Source organism: Rutilus rutilus, assembly GCF_951802725.1.
Source record: "Rutilus rutilus genome assembly, chromosome: 6".
NCBI classification, from domain to species: Eukaryota; Metazoa; Chordata; class Actinopteri; order Cypriniformes; family Leuciscidae; genus Rutilus; species Rutilus rutilus.
The window spans coordinates 6324486-6345140 of record NC_140214.1 but is presented as its reverse complement, the minus strand read 5'-3'; the positions used below and the strand labels follow the sequence as shown (position 1 = coordinate 6345140).

At 39.8% G+C, this 20655-nt stretch overlaps 1 protein-coding gene across 2 annotated transcripts in view; it reads left to right on the top strand.

Moving 5' to 3' along the window:
• Positions 1-20655, top strand: part of LOC311292330 (interferon-induced very large GTPase 1-like) — a 38168-nt gene that overhangs the window by 8277 nt on the left and 9236 nt on the right. The window contains exons 2-8 of one of the 2 annotated variants that reach the window (XM_084411984.1): positions 6209-6545; positions 7319-7364; positions 7537-7678; positions 8142-8478; positions 9055-9100; positions 9273-9884; positions 10359-10441. In XM_084411984.1, the coding sequence (XP_084268110.1) occupies positions 6219-6545; positions 7319-7364; positions 7537-7678; positions 8142-8478; positions 9055-9100; positions 9273-9884; positions 10359-10441 (1593 nt within the window). In that variant the 5' untranslated portion in view covers positions 6209-6218. Of the gene's footprint in view, positions 1-6208; positions 6546-7318; positions 7431-7536; positions 7679-8141; positions 8479-9054; positions 9101-9272; positions 9885-10358; positions 10442-20655 lie in introns of both variants that reach the window. The other variant, XM_084411983.1, reaches the window with a different exon arrangement.

Below are 20655 nucleotides of genomic sequence, written 5' to 3'. Positions count from 1 at the left end.
GGTCAAGCTGAAGCCTGCCTGCACACCATGGCAGTGCTTCAAGCCTATCAGGCAGACCTGTTGGGGGATATTGATAAGAGTGAGGGAGTCAGTCCCGATGATATTCAAGAGCTTCATCGGGCTACAGATCTTTCCCTCAGAGCTACAAAGGAGACCGCTCGCGCTATTGGGCGGTCTATGGCAGCCCTTGTAGCTATTGAGAGGCATTTATGGCTAAATCTAGCAGAGATAAAAGAGAAAGAGCACTTCAAAATATCGTGCACAGCAAAAAGAGAGTGTAATAAACTAATAACTAATAACTAATAAACCATGGGGACCGAGTCGTCACTCTCAGCCGAAGTCTAAGTCAAAGCCGGATCTGAGAACCGTCCTTATGGTGAAGAAGACTTGGGCTCAAAAGAGGTCCATTGAGGACAGCCCCAGCTGGGGTGGAGCGGTGTTCACCTCTTTTCACGGTGCCCATTCCATTTCGGGGTCCTCAGGGGATCGTTCTGCCAACCCCGCCACCCTTGGTGCCTCAGGGCGCAGCGGTGTTCAGCGAGCTTTTGGCTCAACGTCAACTCGACGTTGCGTCAGACTCGCACCCTCTGAGGGGGGTTCAAAAACAGTCAATTCGGTTGTTTCCTGCCAGTATATTTCAGTATATTTCACGTTAGTTCATCCCGAGATGGCTCTGGTGATGGAGCAAGAAGTAGAGTCTCTATTAGCGAAGGGAGCTATAGAGCAGGTGTTCTCGCCCGACAGAGAATCGGGGTTTTACAGCCACTACTTTATTGTTCCAAAAAAGGATGGGGGGTTGCGTCCCATTTTAGATCTTCGTGTGTTGAATCGTGCAGTCATGAAACTCAAGTTCAAGATGCTCACACTCAAACAGATCATGACTCAAATCAGATCCGAGGACTGGTTTGTCACGATAGAGACGCTTACTTCCATGTCTCCATCCTCCCTCAGCACAGGAAGTTCCTGAGGTTTTCTTTCAGGGGCAAAGAATACCAATATCGGGTGCTTCCATTCGGTCTAGCTCTATCACCCCGCACGTTCACGAAGTGTGTAGATGCATACGCATTCTGAACTACATCGACGACTGGCTGATTCTAGCGGAATCAGAGCAGTTAGCGGTTCGGCATCGAGATGTCGTTCTCGCTCACATGATGAAGTTGGGGTTGAGACTCAATGCCAAGAAGAGTGTGCTTTCTCCACTACAGAGAACCATTTTCCTTGGTGTGGTATGGGATTCAGTCACGATGCGAGCCAATCTATCGCCCGTTAAGTTAGCTGCTATCCTCACAGCCACAAAAGAGTTGAAGCTAGGCCAGTCACGCACTGTGAAACAGTTCGAGAGACTGTTGGGCCTCATGGCAGCAGCGTCCAATGTGATACCCTTTGGCCTACTATACATGAGACCCTTGCAGTGGTGGCTCAGAACCAGAGGGTTCTCCCCGAGGGGAAACCCACTTCGTACAATCAAGATCATGCGGCGGTGTCTCCGCGCCTTGGTTATATGGAGGAAACACTGGTTCCTATCCCAAGGTCCGGTGTTGGGAGCTCTTTGCCATCGAGTTGCGATCTCGACAGATGCTTCCCTCACCGGCTGGGGAGCGGTAATGGAAGGCCGCACAGCTCAGGGTCTGTGGAGGAGTCATCATCTTTCTTCGCACATCAACTGCCTGGAGATGATGGCAGTCTTCAATGCGTTGAAGCATTTCCTCCCAGACTTGAGGGGCCATCATGTGCTTGTCCGTACAGACAACACATCGGTGGTCTCTTACATAAATCGTCAGGGGGGTCTGCATTCGCGTCCACTCTGCAAACTGGCGCACCAGATCCTCCTGTGGTCCCTAGGGAAGATACTCTCCCTGAGGGCAGTGTATATCCCAGGGTGCCAAAATATAGGAGCAGACACCCTGTCGAGGCAGGGGCTGAGGCCAGGGGATTGGAGGCTTCACCCTGAGATGGTGGAGCAGATATGGGAATTTTACGGCCAAGCGGAAGTGGATCTGTTCGCGTCTCAGTACACGACACACTGTCCACTATGGTTCTCCCTCACTCATCTAGCCCCGCTGGGGCTGGACGCTATGATACAGACGTGGCCGAGGCTACGCCTGTATGCTTTTCCCCCTGTTGCTCTGCTCCCAGGAGTTTTGGAGAGAGTCCACCAGGACGGAGTAAGCATACTACTAGTAGCACCATGTTGGCCGAGTCGGATTTGGTTTGCGGACTTAATTCATCTCCTCGACGGCCCTCCCTTGGAGATCCCGATCAGGAGAGACCTTCTGTCTCAGGCAGGGGGCATAATATTTCACCCCCGACCAGAGATTTGGAAACTATGGGTTTGGCCTCTGAGGGGGCCCAACTTATAGAGAGTGGTCTCTCGACTGAGGTTGTTGAGACCATTCTTAGCTCCAGAGCTCCAGCTACGAGGAACTTGTATGCACTTAAGTGGAGAGTGTTCACTTTTTGGTGTCACCAGCGTCAGTGGGATCCAGTTAACTGCTCAGTTAGTACAGTACTTGAGTTTCTCCAAGATCGCTTTGCATCAGGTCTATGTCCTTCTACCTTAAAGGTTTACATGGCGGCCTTTGCGGCTTTCCACGCCCCGGTGGGTGGTACATCATTGGGTCGAGACCCCCTGGTCATTCGTTTTCTTTGTGGCACCTTGAGGCTGAGGCCTGCAATTCGCACTAGGGTACCAGCTTGGGACCTGGCTATAGTTCTAGAAGGCCTTTCAAGGGCTCCCTTCAAGCCCTTAGAGTCAGTTTCAGAAAAATGTCTGACATACAAGACCATATTTCTTCTAGTGATTTCATCCCTCAAAAGAGTCGGAGACCTTCAGGCCCTTTCGGTTTCTCCCACCTGCCTTGAATTTGCGCCTGGGATGGTCAAGGCATTCTTATACCCTAAACAAGATTACGTCCCTAAGGTGCCAACCAATACTCCGAGGCATATTGTGCTGCAGGCTTTCTGTCCTCCTCCTTTTACATCTTTGGACCAGGAAAAACTGAATCTCTTGTGTCAAGTGCGAGCACTGGACACTTATGTCCACAGGGCTGCCCCGTGGAGAAAATCTGATCAGTTATTTGTCTGCTTTGGATCACCTAAGAAAGGTCTTCCAGCCTCTAAGCAAACAATCAGTAAGAGGATAGTTGAGGCTATCTCTCTTGCCTATGAGTCCTCTGGCCAGCCGTGCCCTTTGGTGGTCAGAGCTCATTCTACTAGGGGTATGGCGGCCTCTAAAGCCTTATTATCTGGGGTTTCCCTTCAGGAGGTTTGTGATGCGGCGGGTTGGTCCTCACCGCTTACATTCGTGAGGTTTTACAGCCTGGACCTGGTTGCTGCCCCAGGTTCTCAGGTGCTTAATACTTAGTTTGCCGACAGTTTTTACTACAGGCAATTGTAAGTCTGGCGTGTTGGGTATTCTCGTTCCCAAAGCGTCGTTGACACATCGCGAGTTCCCTCGAAAGGGAACGTCTCAGGTTACGACTGTAACCCTAGTTCCCTGAGAAGGGAACGAGACGATGCGTCACCCAGCCATACTTCCTGCATCCCTGTGATCGACTTTGCTTCGGCTTTAGAAGCTAGCGCCGGATGCTCCGGATGTGCTTTTATCCTTTCCTGGTCATGACGTCACCCGCCCGTGACGCTCATTCTTCCTATTGGACTAGTTGACATACGTGCTTCAGACGTAATCACGCGGAGGCGTTCCCAAAGCGTCGTTGACGCATCGTCTCGTTCCCTTCTCAGGGAACTAGGGTTACAGTCGTAACCTGAGACGTTTTTCATTACAGTCAAATCTGGACACAGAAAAAGCATTTTGTTATTCATACTAGCTACATATAATAGCTTGATCAGTCACACGAAAGTTATCACTAATCAGATTCAATACTGACAGTGCGACCAAGACAATATTTCAAAATATATAATTGAGTGTTAAAAAACATAAAATCATGTTTCATGTCACATGATTTGAAAAACACTGCATCAGAATGGTATTATTACATAAAGAATGGGTATTAAATGTTTTGATTGTAAAGTTTAACATCAGCTAATGGTGTAACAGATTATATAATATATACAATTTCAATCCAATAACGTTAACACCAGCATGAAATACAGTATGAATGTCAGTCAGCCTTAATCAGCCTAATGGTGCTGTAATAAACAGCTTATTAAGCAATCATGATTTATGTTTATTTGTTTGTTTGTTTATTTATTTAACATGTATGTGTGCATTAAAAGTATCATTTCGGCAACGAGAGCATTTCTGAGCCAAATGAAGAATAAGATGTGTTCTGGTGACTAGCGTGTTTATTGAACCAATCAGATAAGAGTAAATTGAGAGTCATCGAGAAGCTCATTTGATTGGCTACATGTAGAAGGTGGACCAGCCCTCCTCTTCGCGCTTGCAAAATTCAATGAGTGAGAGAATCGTGCCAAAACTGGAAGCGCATGTAAAAGAAATACGCAACTGTACAAATCGGGTTATTTCGGGAACTTTTTTGCCCCATGCACACAAGAAGTCATTTAGTCTTTTGCAACAGTTAATTTTTTTACACAAAGTTTGATTTTACACAATTAATCTGTTTTGCAGTTCCTGACTCTGTTGCTTTCAGTTGCAAATTGCTGTTCACATGCCTGCAATACTTTTGGTCGTATATTTGTGGGCAAAAACCGTGCCAAAAGTGTAAGCGTGGAAAAATGGAAGTCAGAAGAATACAGATCTTTATTTTGCGTTAGCATGACGCTGCAGTTTCACAATACATGAATTACACTTACGAATAACAGTAAAATGCTGCAAATATTTTTTTTCTTACACTTGAAAGGCGATTTTACCTTTACAAATCTTCTCTTGCACATACAAATTTAATTTACACTTGCAATCTTATGTACAGTTTCACAAATCTTACCCTGCGCATGCAATTCTTTATGACATCCTTTTACCTTCATAACACACTCCTGCACTTTTTTAAATTAATTATAATAATTTAGATATTAAATTTAAAGGTCCAATCTCCTCAGTCCTCCGAAGATACCGAAAAAAAGTCTGTTTGTGCCTCTGTGACTACTTCGCTCAGAGAACCTGTCAGTCACAGCTGTCAATCATGACGTCACATCACCGCATCAAATAACTAACTAAAAACAAGTTATTGAAGTTGGCTGAGATCGGCTGACCTTTCCCTCAGGGTAGCTTTTTTATTTGCCATTACTTCTCTGAGGAGAGTAGGAGATCTTCAGGCACTTTCGGGTGCCTGGAGTTTCCTCCAGGTGATATTAAGGCTATCTTGCATCCCAGGCCGGGCTATAAAGTGCCATCTAATGTGGCAAGGCCTACAGTTCTGCAGGCTTTTCATCCCCCACCTCACGTGATGCGGATGAAGAAAGACTTCATTTGCTCTGCCCTCAGAGCTCTCAAGATTTATATCCAGAGGTCTTCTTCATGGCGGAAGCCATAAGATTTCAACAAAAGTGGAGAAGGGAGGAGTTCCCACAGCATTAGCTATGCAATGAGAGTTACCGCTCTCAAAAGGGAACCATGGTCATTCAACGTAACAGATATATTTATGTAAAAATTAAAAAATATTTCTGTTCTGACCTGGACTTATTGAAATATATAAATATATAATATAAAACAGTAAGTGATCATACTAAATTTGATTATATTTTAAATGATTCTCACTTCCTTACAAAACGTTCTTGGTGACAAATGGGTAAAACCTATTGGTGGGAAGGATAGTGGCAAAGTATAAAGATTTTTAAAAAATTACAATTAATTATTATTTGGGGGCTTTACTGTGATCCTTAAAATTAGTCTTTTAATTTGCATGATTAGATTAGATGGTATATAAATTATTGTTACACTGAATGAGATTGTAGTGGAGGCCTTCTGTAAATCATGCTTTTTTTTTGATTAAGAACAATATAAATTAAGGGAGTGAGGGAATTTAAAGCTGTATAATGTATTACACTTTTATTTATTTTTTGATGATTGAAAATCCCCTTTCATCTTCAACCTGCCATGTACTTACACGAACAGCATTTAAAAGTTATATTTTGAAGAGAGGCATCATTTGTTTGGATACGTATATATATTTTTATATCCAATACAATGAAAGTCGAAATGTTCAAAAACTGTTTGTGGCGACTGTAACTTGTCTGTGGTTGATCTGATCCACCACACCTGGTTAATGTTTATTTTTATTTTGTTTTACAGTCACATAATTATGGATCAAGAAACAGATGATGATGTCATGGACACCTCTCCGGATTTATCTAGAGATTCTGATTGTGTCAATCCTTCAGTCACACTTCAATATACAGATGACATCATGGACAATCCTCGGGTAACAAATCAAGAACCAGATGATGTCTTGGAGAATCCTCCCATTAAACATGATGAAAAAAACACAGAAACTCTAAACAAAGACAGTGATGACCCAGTTGTGACAGACTCAACCACTAAAGTAGAATTTCATATACAACCAACTTCAGTTCCTTTCACATCACCTGATCAAGATCCTGGAGAAAAGACCTCAAACAAAGACTACAAGGTAAATAATCAATAATGCCATAGAAGAACCATTTTTGGCTTCCCCCCAAAAAAACCTTTCAGTGAACAGTTCTTAAAACAACCTTTTTCTTAGTGCAAAGTATATTTTTAATAATACAACATTTTTAATAATAAATTAATAGAGATCGCTAAGACATGTGACCAAATGGGCGGCAACCTCTTCAGAACGCAAAGAATTATGGGTATGTTTGGCCAGGCTGGCATAACAGGCAAGTGTTCTGGCATGAAAATAATGAAAAATTAGCGTGAAAAACAGAATATAATCCTACAAAATGCAGGCATCTTGAACACTGCGTTCTTCCCTCCATGCAATGAAGTTTGGCGCCTTATGTTTGTGCCGCGGATTCCCAAAATGCTTTGCGTTCACCACTGGGAATATGTCATGATGACGTCACATTAGCAATCCTTATTCTGTGCGATGGAAAGGTTCCATGGATGTTAAATGTTCTTCATGGAACCAGATGCCAATAAAGACACTTTACTTTTAGAATGTCTTTCTATTTTCAATGTTATTACCGCATTTTACATATAAGGCCCAATATGTTTTCTATGAATTTTTCTTATAAATCACAAGTTTGGATACTTCACCTCTACAGAAGTAGAATACACACAGCCTTCAAGTGTGATGTTCAGATGTCCTGTCCTCATACTTCTGGCATTGCATTATGTATACAAATGTTTACTCATGCACAATTATACAACTTTTTTAAGCCATGGTTATAAGAAACAGATAATTTGTTGTTCTCTCTCCAGGATAATGTGAAGCCAGTAGAAGAAGGGAGTAACCTGGAACCTGATGGTAATACAAACACAAGTATAGTACATGTGTGCTCAGGCTTTAATGATTCATCTCACAGCAATACGTGTAAGAAATATGCCTATTAGCAAAAAGCACCATTACATTATCTTATATTGTGGTGTTATTCTTATATGATCTGTATCTGAGAACAGTTCTGTGTTGTTTGCTTTAGATCACGGTGATCCCGATTTGACGGCTGCATTATCTAAAAGCTCTGAGGCCGTCCAGTTCGGATGTGACAACATTCTACTCGGAGAGAAACAACCCTGTCTTAAAAACAGGGATATTTATGAAGAGAAAGTTGAACAGAAACTGTGCGTCACTTTTCAAGTTATCATGAATGTTTGTCCAATAAATCGCAATAAGCTTTGCGCTTTGTTACTTTTGATATGAAACCAAGCCTCAGCTTTCAAATTCTGTCTATTTTATCACAAAAGTCAAACAATAATTACTGTTTTGGCACTCTTTCAAACAGGGTTTGTGTGATATGGGGGAAAAACTAAATTTAACGCTGTATTACACTTTTATTTATTTTTTGATGCTTGAAATTTTCATCTTCAACCCATGTACTGCCATGTACTTACACGAACAGCATTTAAAACGTATATTTTTATTTTAAACCTGTTTTGAAGGGAAGCATCATTTGTTTGGATACGTTTATATATTTTGCATCTAATACCATGAAAGTCAAAATGTTCAAATAGGGGCGACTGTAACTTGTCTGGTTGATCTGATCCACCACTCCTGGTTAATGTTTATTTTTATTTTGTTTTACAGTCACATAACTATGGATCAAGAAACAGATGATGATGCCATGGACACCTCTCTAGATTTATATAGAGATTCTGATTGTGTCAATCCTTCAGTCACACATGAATATACAGATGACATCATGGACAATCCTCGGGTAACAAATCAAGAACCAGATGATGTCTCTGGGAATCCTCCAATTAAACATGATGAAAAATACACAGAAACTCTAAATAAAGACAGTGATGACCCAGTTGTGACAGACTCAACCACTAAAGTAGAATTTCATATACAACCAACTTCAGTTCCTTTCACATCACCTGATCAAGATCCTGGAGAAAAGACCTCAAATGAAGACTACAAGGTAAAAGTGATACACTGTTAAAATATGTTCAGTAATCCCATAGAATAACCATTTTTTGCTCCCCCTCCAAAAAACCTTTCAGTGAACAGTTCTTAAAACAGTTCTTTCTTTTTTTTTCTTAGTGCAAAGTATATGTTAATAATAAAGCATTTTTAATAATGAATACATTTTGTGCAATGGGAAGGTTCCATGGATGTAAAAGTTTCTTCGTGGAACCAGATGCCAATAATGACACTTTATTTATTCTTTAAGAGTTTTATATATTTATATACGTATATTTATTTTTTAAGAGTGAAGAGTGTAATTTGAAAAGAAAAGAAATGTCTTTATTCTCAATGTTCTTGCTGTACTTTACATATAAGGCCCAATATATTTTTTTATGAATTTTCCTTCTAAATCACAAGTTTGGCTATTTCACCTCTACAGAAGTAGAATACTCAAACAAGTGTGACGTTCAGATGTCCTCATACTTTTGGCCACATGGCATTATGTATACAAATGTTTACTCATGCACAATTATACAACTTTTAAAAGCCATGGTTATAAGAAACAGATCATTTGTTGTTCTCTCTCCAGGATAATGTGAAGCCAGTAGAAGAAGGGAGTAACCTGGAACCTGATGGTAATACAAACACAAGTATAGTACATGTGTGCTCAGGCTTTAATGATTCATCTCACAGCAATATGTGTAAGAAATATGCCTATTAGCAAAAAGCACCATTACATTATCTTATAGTGTGGTGTTATTCTTATATGATCTGTATCTGAGAACAGTTCTGTGTTATTTACTTTAGATCACGGTGATCCCGATTTGACTTTTGCATTATTTGGAAGCTCTGAGGCCGTCCAGTTCGGATGTGACAACATTCTACTCGGAGAGAAACAACCCTGTCTTAAAAACACAGAATTCCCCGTGATCATTCCAATACAGAGGAAGATATCAGAACATCATGTCTCTGTGATCAACATGATTGGCTCACATGAGAGTGATCTCGAACCTCTCGATCATGTTATTGGTCATCTAGTGAACGAAAGTGAAATCCATGCCTTCATCTTTGTTGTGCGACTTGGACAGTTGACAGATGAGGATAAGATGGGCATTAAATGGCTACAGAGAAGATTTGGTGACAGAGTTCTTTCATTTGTGATCATTCTCTTCACCTATGAGCAAGAGGAAGAGTGTGACACTATTATAGATGACTTGAAGAACAACTCTGTTCTGGAGCAGCTGCTGGAGAAATGTGGAGGAAGATATCACAGCTGCAGCAAGAACATGAACAACAAATCAGAGATCAGAGAATTGATTGACAGGATTAAACAGCTGTGCACTGACAATAATCAGCAGTTCTACACCAGAGAGATGTACAAACCTTCAGGAGACCTGCAAAACAGTGAATATCAAAGCGGTAACACAGATGCTATGTTGAATTTTGTCTTACATTTACCACAACTCCATTTTAACATTTTCATTCAAGATTCAATATTAATACTGCTATATATTTGACTATTATGATTCATGTGGATGTTGTTGGTGGAATTATGCCTCTAATAAAAAAAAATAAAAAAATAAACATGATTTTATTAAGTGGTACTATAATACATTTCCATTTTAGTTCAGAGCTAGTGCTAGATTCAACTTTTTCTTTGAACCCTTGAGTTAAGCACTATTAAAATATATAAAAACATTTAGAATTGCACAGTGAAGAAACATTTTCCCACCATTTTAAAAATTTTGAAAAACTTTTTTTTGCAAAACTTCTCATTTTGCACAAAACCACTCTTAAGAGGCATTTGAATAGGAAGTAGGTCACACTGTCTGTTTTTGATTCGTATCAAAAGAATCACCAATGAATAATTTCCTCTGTTTTCATGAAATAAAGGTGCAGAAAGAGAACCAAGCATTGGTAAAACTAACGCACAGCCTTTGGGGACCTTGATCCAAACTGATAAAGACAAACAAAAGGTAAGTTATTCATAAATTAGTCTATTCCACTGTGATCTCATGAGAATTCGTATGTATTTAAATTCTGTATATGTTTCTACCACACGTAGGGTACATTTACTTACATTTGCACATCTAAATTGCAAATTTCATAAAATTGCATATAATCCAAAACATCATTTGCATATGAAAAAATTTAGATACATACAACAATTAATCCTTATTGAAACTATGAATATTGAATATCTATTAATTAAAGGAATTCATCAGTTGTTTCTATTATATATATATAATCTGTGAGTTTATTGGTGTTGTGGCAAAAATTCATTAAACAATCATCAACTGCGTAAGAGACACTCTGAAATTCAAATGATCATTAAAAAAGTATTTTATTCTGGCAAGAAGGCCCAGTTGCCACACAGAAGTCATTAGTACAGTCTGTGGAACAAGTGCGACGAAGGGAGGGAGGGCAGAGGAGCCTTTATAGTACCTTCAAGGTCTTCTGCTCACAGGCCCTTATCTAAACAAGGGAAGGTTTCTCTGCTAGTGACCTAATCCTGCTGAGTTTATTCCTACAAACTCAGAAGTCCCAAATGGGACCACCTCTGATCCCAAGGGGTCAGAGGTTCCCTTTTCAGCTGTCTCCCCCTTTGTCTCACAGTGTTCACATTAATCATTATATTGAAAAAACAGGAGCACACCTAGAGTGTGAAAATTAAAATTCCCATTACAATCCCCCCTTTTTATCATTCATTGATAACTGATCAATCAAAACACATCATACTAATACTACAACTCTGATCACTCTTCTTAAACTTGCAGGAACAGAAAAAGATTAAAATGAAATAAGCTTAGGCTGTTTTGTAAGGATAGGCCCTTAATTTTATAGCAAGCAAGTAAAGGTTTATATAAAGCCGGGCTAGGTGGATAAGCACTGTTATCGCACCCCCAACACAAGGTCGGACCCTCAGTCACCTCAATATAAACAAGAAATAGTATAGATTATATTTAGAAAGAAAAACATCATTAGGAAAAGATAAAAGTAAAATAAAAATCCCTCATTTCAAACTCTGTCCTTGTACGCCACCTCGTACCACGGATGGCTACTGTTTTTAACCCTCTTTACACATTATCATCATCCTTAGAAAGAAAGAATTTAGAAAGTAAGAAAATAAGAAATTGAAAAACATACCCCAATTTACCACATTACTGTAGCTTCCGCCACTTCCACCGTCTGCCTAATTTTGTTCATCCTTTGGATAGGCTGTCATTTTCGCCAATTGAACAGACATCCCTGCACTCGTATTCACCCATGAATAACAAAATTATCAGAATAACACATACAATCATAACTCCTGTACATTCAGCCTTTTCCATTAATCCACGCCCATCCACATATTTCCTAACCATATTTTGTTAACTTTTAATTCAATCGGGCAATGGTTTTACTTAGTAAGCTCTATTTAATACCCTATTTAATCAAATCTAACCAGAAGAGTTTTATGATTTTATCCATTCTATCCAATTTGGTTGTTAAAAATTAACTCTTACTTTTCCATTGCAGACCGACTGTCTTTTTTTTGTTTATGACCGTACTTCACATCATTGAATAGATTTTCTACTTTTCCTGAAAACATTTGCACCAATCAAATCATTAGATCTATATCAATACTAAGCCCTAGTTTGATGTAATCAAATAAAATAATCAAAATCGTCACAAAACAAATTATTCTGCTAAACTTAAACCATTAGTTGGTCCACATCCTCCTCCAGGTGTGTTGATCATCACGTTCGCCCCATGGACATTCCGTCTTCACCAGGGTGACTCTTTGCGAACCGTTGCAATGGGCTTTCCCTCGCTGGCAAGGGAGGTACGTTACTAGCACGTCCTTGATCCCTCACTGCCCTCCGCGTCGGCGCGTGGGGTTGCTGAGGTTGGTTGGTGTAGTCTAAGGTGAGAGGTGTGGACCCAGGTGTCACCCTCTCCGTACCGATCCTTACGTTATTTTCCCTCAGATCCCGACTGCACCTCCACTGGAATCAACCATTTGCTGTCTGCTGTCACCTGTGAATGCAGACCCTAGCTATTTTGTTAGTGACCGTTTGTCTAGCCGGTCGTCCCTTTTGGTGTGACCTGTGGAATCAACAGCCTGAAACATAGTCACCAGATAATTTTGCTCACTGAATAGCACTCAGGGTCCTTGTTTTCCCTGAAAAACACTCAACCCACTTTGCTCATGTCAACAAAACAATATTTATACATTTGGAACAGAATCAGTTCTGTTTGACACAATCCATCCTGACATTCTGCAAAAGGAAAATTTTAAGTTATGCGCTTGCACAAGGTGTGGCCTTTCATTCTGCCCTGTATCTGTCTGCATGCTCTGTAAAGAAAAACAAATGTCGAGGTTATTGTCAGATAGTAAAGTACGTAGTTTCTTTTGTCTGCTGTGCTGCCGCGGCCTTCGCTGCCGCATCTGCCCTGTCGTTTCCTGTTGAAACGGTCCTTGTTATAAGCACTTACAGACAGCAAATTTTGTTAGGGAGAAAAATGACGACTTACAGGGCTTTTACCAAGTTAAACCCAGTGTCCTCCCAACATTTATCGTCCCACCTGTGCGATTGCATTCATCAAATTTGAACCCCTTGGTATGGCAATTGTTACCATCCCCCTTTTGATGCATGATCTAAACTCGTGCATCAATTTAACAATAATGTTTGGGTAAACAAAGTTTTCAACTAACCCAAACGTTGTCCTTCAGCCTAATTTCCCCCAGACACCCTTCTCTGCCTCTGAAACAAAACATTATGTAAGCCACAATCTCATCTTCTTATCTAATAATTTGAAGGGCACTGGCCCTGAGTCTCACTGCTTTTCAGGCCTGTTATTTGGTCTCTTAAGTCAGTCATCTACAAACATTTTCCAATGTCAAAGTCATCAATTGTTTCTATCAGGTCAGGTCGTGGTGTACAGACTTGGTCAGTATCAGTCAAACAACATTCTCCTCCCTTTGTTCACAATAATCTACAGAGCTTGATGACCAAATTTCTTTCTCATATTTTCATATTCACATCTTTTTCTAAAAAGATTAACGTTTATAATAAGATTTTAAACTTCTCATTTTCCTGTAGCTTTTATCTAATTTTACATGGTCTCTTTACCAGTTTCAAAGCACGTTTGTTCATTATTCATTTTCTCTTAGAAAAGTCAGCTGGGTTGTTTTGGTTCATTATCATTATTTTGCTTCAGCTTGCTTTAGCAGGCCGATAACAGAAAGACAGACAGAGTACCCTTCCTCCACTCAAGCAGTCTCTCTCACTATTCACAAATAATCTTTTCAACAGCCTCCTAAGACTGTAATTTAGACAAAACATAATAATAAATTCATTACAATAACCTTTGACCATTAACCTTTATCCAGACTTTTCTTGAATCTACAAAAGCTGTCTTCATCTTTAGCCACCAACATGTCTAATGACCTTCAGGAGTTAAAACATATTATTTCAATATCAACACTTCTATATATTTTTTTTCCTTGCCCATAAGGCAACCAGCATCGTGTTCCTGACATAAATTAAGTTTTGTTACTGTCTCCACAACAAATAACGACAATCACCTCATGGTCTCAGCTGGCTCTTGAAAGCCCATTCCCATCAGCTTTTTATCTATAATCTTCATCAGGGTGTTGTCCCCTGGCATAGTTTCAAACACTTGTCATAAAAACAAGCCATACAATTGATGCGGTTTTTCTGGTGAGTGGTATTAGAGGGACTCACATTTTCTGGGTCCTCACAGCTCCATCTCCCCTTAATGATTTAAGGATACTGCCGGCCACACAGTCATCCGTTCCACTCTCATACCCATCTCACATAACACACCTCCATTCAGGAGATGCCCAGTGTTTGTTACGTGACCCCCCTGTCTTAGGTTGCCCTCTGGCCAGAGGGTCTTACCCGTCCTTGGGGTAATCACTTCGTACACACTGGTAACCGCTCTTTCCCGTCACGAAATCAGTTCTCCTCAACAGACTCAGTTGTTTTCTGGAGCTTAGGAAAGGCACATTCAAGAGTCACCAGAGCACTCTGGACTGCCTAATAGTGTTTACACAGGGAGACAGGTTAATAACAGCAGTATTTAATCACTTAAATCTTTTAAACATCTTCAGATCAGCAAAATCTCAGTGAACTTTAATCACATTCATCTATTCAGTGTACATCTACGTCTGTAGCCGGAGCCATCGGCCCTGTTTCATGGTGGAGGCTAAGATCAGACAAAGAAGTTACTGGGCCTAAAATAAACTAGTCAAAAATGTCACTTCTATTGTTTAAGACTTCTTAAAAGTCATTCAGTTTTACTTTTAAAACATATGCCCTCTAAATATAAAATCCTGTAACATTATTTCTTTTAACATCTCCATGTCTATGATTTTTCATCTGAAACACTGTGCCTTACTATATTATGACACAGGCTCAGATAACAGCCTTTAGCTGACTTTGAATGAGAGAGACTCTGAGGCATTCAGGACTGGTACACTGCATTCTCATAATCTTCTAAAATCAAACTTTATCTACCATCTTTTAACTCTACTCCAGCGTAAGGCATCTTTGCCAGAAATTACATGCGTTTTCAAATAAACATAATTTTTATATTTGTCTTTTGCCCACATCAGGGAATTTAGACATTACAAATTTCCTCTCAGATCGTGTCTCTGTCGCACTGGACGTCTCAGCCACAGCACACACCAGATTCCGATAAGCAAACTGTTTCAGCCAATCACAAGCTTATCTTTTGAAAGCAAAACATCAGCTCTTAGTTCTTTCATGATCAACTATTCCTCCACGTTCAAAACACTAACAAGCTGTTTGTTTAATCAGATGCCTTTCTACATATTTTAAATTTAGCAACTGTTAATCCAGTAATACTGCTTCTCTACTTATTTGATCACATTTCATCTCAATTTTAGTTGTCAAGTTCTCAATTACTTCAATGTATTTTTCTAGGAGTTTATCAATCTGCAATTAGGATTCACACTAACTTTGAGGAGGTTAGCACTCTCCGCTTGTGATGCATCTTTTGCAGTTATCATTGTAAATCATCCATGAGATTAGTCTCTCTATATCATCTAAACCCTTTTAAAGTGTTCCATTAAAACACAATCATCCCTTTACTTTTATGTATTTTGCAACTCATATTTTGTCATTATCTGTAATTTTACATCAACCTGTATTCATCAATTCACTTATAAAAAATATTATTATAGATCTTTCCTTCAAAGGGATTCCCTTAAGACTTCAATATTTTGACTTGGACGAAAACTTTGATATCGTCATTTAAACACTGATCTACTTTCAAACCCACATTAGAAATTTCTGTTACTTTGACATTTTTCTCACCTTCTGAGTGGCCATTTACAATTACGGGCTAAATGGCCCTCCTGACCATAATTAAAACACTCTCTTTGCCTATAGTTTGATCATTGAGCTTTCAAACGGCTCCAACTTACTGCACACCCTTGCAGCAGTGTGTCCCGATCAGGAATGTAAACAGATCCACTGATAAGCAGTTCTCTGTATTCTTTTACAGTCCACCAGTGGCGGAATTGAATCACAACAGCCAAATCATAATCTTCATCATTATCATTGGCAGCACATTCATTTTCATAAACTGCACAGAAAATCATTCAACATATTCTAAGGGGTTTTCACTAAACATTTTCTTTTTTAACTTCACATTTCTTTGAAGTCAAAGCTTCAGAGCACAGCTGCTTACAGCGTTTGCTCTCTCCTGTCTCACGGTTTGTTTCAGGACTCTTAAAAACATCATTATTTTCTCAGTCCCACTTATCTCTGCTGTTTCACAAAAATATTATTACTCATATTTCAATTCCTAAATCGCACAGACAGCCATTATAGCTGCTTGCTCCTTCAACTCTTGTTATGAAAATTCTCTAGACATCATTATTTTACCACTAAAATATAATTGTTCCCCATTCTGCTTAATAAAACTTTTGTTCATTCCTCATCTTTATGTCACTTAATTTGACTTTTCCATAATTTATGCCCTTTTTCCCCATGACGTTTTTTCATTGCACAGTATACTGGTGTGCAATATTTACTGTTAGATGCTCCAATGATGGCTGTTTTCTCTCTTTCACTACGGCCTGTGGCTTTTCAATTTTCAGCGCGCTTTAACCGACTTTTCACCCAAAGTCAGAAGGGTTGAAATTAATTCCCGCTTACTCTCAATATCTTTCTCCGGATGGCCCAGTTTCGGCCTGGAAATTTCTTGACCTGTGAGGTCTTTATTTCCTGCCCTTCTTAAAAACTTCCTTCCATTGATCAATTACTTCAGCTCCTTGAATCAATTTCTAGTCACAAGTACTCGGCTTCGGTCTGGACAATATCTTGACCTTTTTTGTGGTCTCAATCTCCGTTCCTTATTTAAAAGCCTCCCCTTCCTCGTACCACAGCTTTAGTTTCAGTATTCAAATACAGCCATTATGGTTCACCATAACATTTTCTTTTCAAAAGAAATTCTTTTCAAATCCCCAAAAGTAAATGAATTTACTGTCTCTTACCAGAGATTTTTCTGTCGCCACTTCGGTTCTTTTTTGAGTTCCCTCTGGAAGTCCTCCCGGGCCTGAAGCGGCTGGTTCTCCTTCTCTCAATATTTTTCGAGGTGAGACTGAAGCCTGTTGCTTTCAGGGCGTTTTCCCTCCACCGTCCGCTGATCAGACCCGGAAAGCCCTCAAGGAAAACTCATCCCACTTCTGACACCAAAATTGTTGTGGCAAAAATTCATTAAACAATCATCAACTGCGTAAGAGACACTCTGAAATTCAAATGATCATTAAAAAAGTATTTTATTCTTGCAAGAAGGCCCAGTTGCCACACAGAAGTCATTAGTACAGTCTGTGGAACAAGTGCGACGAAGGGAGGGAGGGAGGGCAGAGGAGCCTTTATAGTACCTTCAATGTCTTCTGCTCACAGGCCCTTATCTAAACAAGGGAAGGTTTCTCTGCTAGTGACCTAATCCTGCTGAGTTTATTCCTACAAACTCAGAAGTCCCAAATGGGACCACCTCTGATCCCAAGGGGTCAGAGGTTCCCTTTTCAGCTGTCTCCCCCTTTGTCTCACAGTGTTCACATTAATCATTATATTGAAAAATCAGGAGCACACCTAGAGTGTGAAAATTAAAATTCCCATTACATTGGTTTTCATCATATTTATTTAAAGTTTTTTTTGTTCAAAATAACATAATTTAAATCTCAATTGAGTCAATAAAGGATGGCCCTGTCCTGAATAGAACCCTAAGCCCTCGCAAACTTCCTCTGAGTAGCTACACACTTTTGTGAAATAATGTCGCTTTGACTGTTAGGTAGAAGTCTGCTGTTTAGCTCACAGGCTTGCAGGCTCCGCAAAAGTGTGCATCGAGGGCTTATATCAGCCACAAATGGGGTGCTCTCAAACAGTCTTCTGAAAATTAAATGACAAATGGGACTCCCTATGGTCCATTGTAAGTCCACAAGACCGCAAGTGCACATTAAGTGCGCTGTCTCGTAAAGCTACAGTAAAGTCTTGAGCTAGTTAGCTTGAAATCCTTTCCATCTCTTAAGCCTATATTTCAAGTTTATGAGCAGTAGGATAATCTCTCTCTCTCTCCTCCAGCAGCAGTATTAACATTAAGTGACATGGCATCCGATGCACAGAAGCAAATGACACGTCACTATGAGTATTGGCACATCCGGTCTTCATTGGCATGTGCCAGTGGATAGTGGCATGTGTCACTGACATTATCACGACACCCTGACACTGACATGACACCTGACTGACACCGTATGTTGTGACACCTCCAGTATTGACTGACAGATTAATCGAGCACCTATACTGACGTACTTGTGACACAAAATCCTAAATAAATAGTCTAATTTTGTGATATTTTTAAATATCAATTAAACGCATTAAAGTCAGTAATATTTTTTCAAACGTGTTATTTGTATCACGTCTGTATTTAGTTGGTATGTGTCACTGAATGTTTTGTAATACCAGTCCTGCTTTATGTTGTTTATCTCGCAAAGTCACAAACTGCCCATTCTAGGAAAGACAGGAAATAAATCTATCATGGGTCACTAAACCTTTATTTTTGCGTGATGCTGCACGGACGCACGGCAGTAGGTGTGAGTATAAGTGAGTGTAACACTGGCCAGCGCAAGATTCTCATCTGTGGCTTTAATATTTAAAGTCCTTCCAAAAAGTGTAAAAAAATAAATTATTAAAAATCATTTGTTAGGCTATGTTGCCTTTGGCTTGCTCAGTTGGGGATATTCTGGATATCTAATTTGATTTTATCAATAAATTCCACTAGAAACAAACCTTGTTGTATTATTTTAATTTAATACTGTGAAGCTGCTTTGATACAATCTGTATTGTGAAAAGCGCTATACAAATATACTTGACTTGACTTGACTTGACATGTATCTGAAAAAAGGATTACATACCGAGCTACTAGCAACCAATAATTTAAAATACAAGTGCAAAAAAGTGCTCAGTGCATTTTAAAAGTTCAACAAACGTTTCGGTCACGCAGGACCTTCCTCAGTACCTTTAATATTTCAAAAATAATTTAATGGAATTATTCAATAAATAAAATCCACTTTTGTTGTACAAATTAACTATGTGCATATGTTACATAATCTACATTATACTCAGGCAGACAGCTGCAGGTGTCACTACTGGAGGTGCAAAGACTTTGAAGCTCAATATCTCAAAACCACTCAAAATGCAGATAGAACCTTATAATTCCAAGATGACGATATGTACAAGAATAAAGTTCAACATAAGCCTATAAATAACAGTAAATGTAACAGTCTTGTTCTGTTTGGCTTCTGGCATTTATTCTGTTCCCAGTTCTGCTTTGCCTTAATTCTGTTTGCTAGTTATGCTGCGTTCCAGGCAGGTTTTTGAGCACGTAAATCACGACTTCAAACCCCGACTCACGACTTTGTAGCGTTCCAGGCCAGTCACGCCAAACTACCTGAGCGCAAGGAATTGTGGTAGCTAGATGTAAACATAAAAGGCTATGTGACGTCAGAGCTCGTAACTGGGAGTCCATCGATCTAGTACGAGTTCACGGGTGGGAAGTCACGGGTTTGACTGCCGTTCCAGTGCACTTTCACGGGTATAAGGTTGGAAAAACACGGGTTACAGGTTGCCTGGAACGCACCATTAGTTTTCGGATGGGATTATATTCACCTGTTGTTCAATTAGTTACCTTGTTATCTCTGGGTATTTAAACCCTTAGTTTCCTCTGTTCATGGTTCTGTGTCGACATTGTTAATTGTGGTTGTGTGATATTTCCTGAGATTCTCCAATGTGTTATTTTAGATTTATTCATTAAAGTCTGTTTAACCGTCGTGCGATTACTGCAACCCATAATATTATGGTTACATACAAATATGTTTTACGGTTATAAAAACATCTGAATGTATCAGAATAAACACGAAACACACGTGATCATTGTGATCTGTGAATCTGGCCAATTCTGGAACAGCTGTGTCGTCTTCAGAGCTTGTGCAGTCACTCTGGTCGGTAAAAATTTCAAACCGGCATACCCTGCTTCAAGTCAGATGCTGACCGGTCTCCGCAGTCGAGCACACCTAATGCTACAATGCTACAACAGAAACTGACCCCTAACCCAGAGCCTCTCTCAATGACTCTGCCCTAACCTTACCTCACACCCTAATAGGCAGCTATTGTGACCAATTGTAAAGACCTTTGGGAATACCCATTACATCGTCAGGCAGATACCCACACTTAGGTTGCTTCGCTGCCCTAACAGACAATGGCAACTGATTTCAGACAGACTCGAGGCAATGGTTTAATGATCTACAATAAAATAGAGAGCACATTGGTGATAACTAAGCGAATACTCAATTAATACAATAATAATTTCTCACTAGAAATTGCATCAAAAACCAACATTTACAGAGAAACTGACCACCAAACGCAACTTTCAGATGCAATTTATAAAAGATAAATTGTTAGCCCAAATGTCATGGTTGAGATATCATAGCCAGCAAAGGACACATAACACTGCCTTCAAAAATCGATCAGTTGAAGGTATCTGAGAAAACAAGATGTGACATGATCATTGGATTTGTATGTGCCTTCCTACCTCCATATGCTTTCATTTTTCAGCTTTCAGACGAAGCCAAATGTCTATTCTAGCGGCCGTA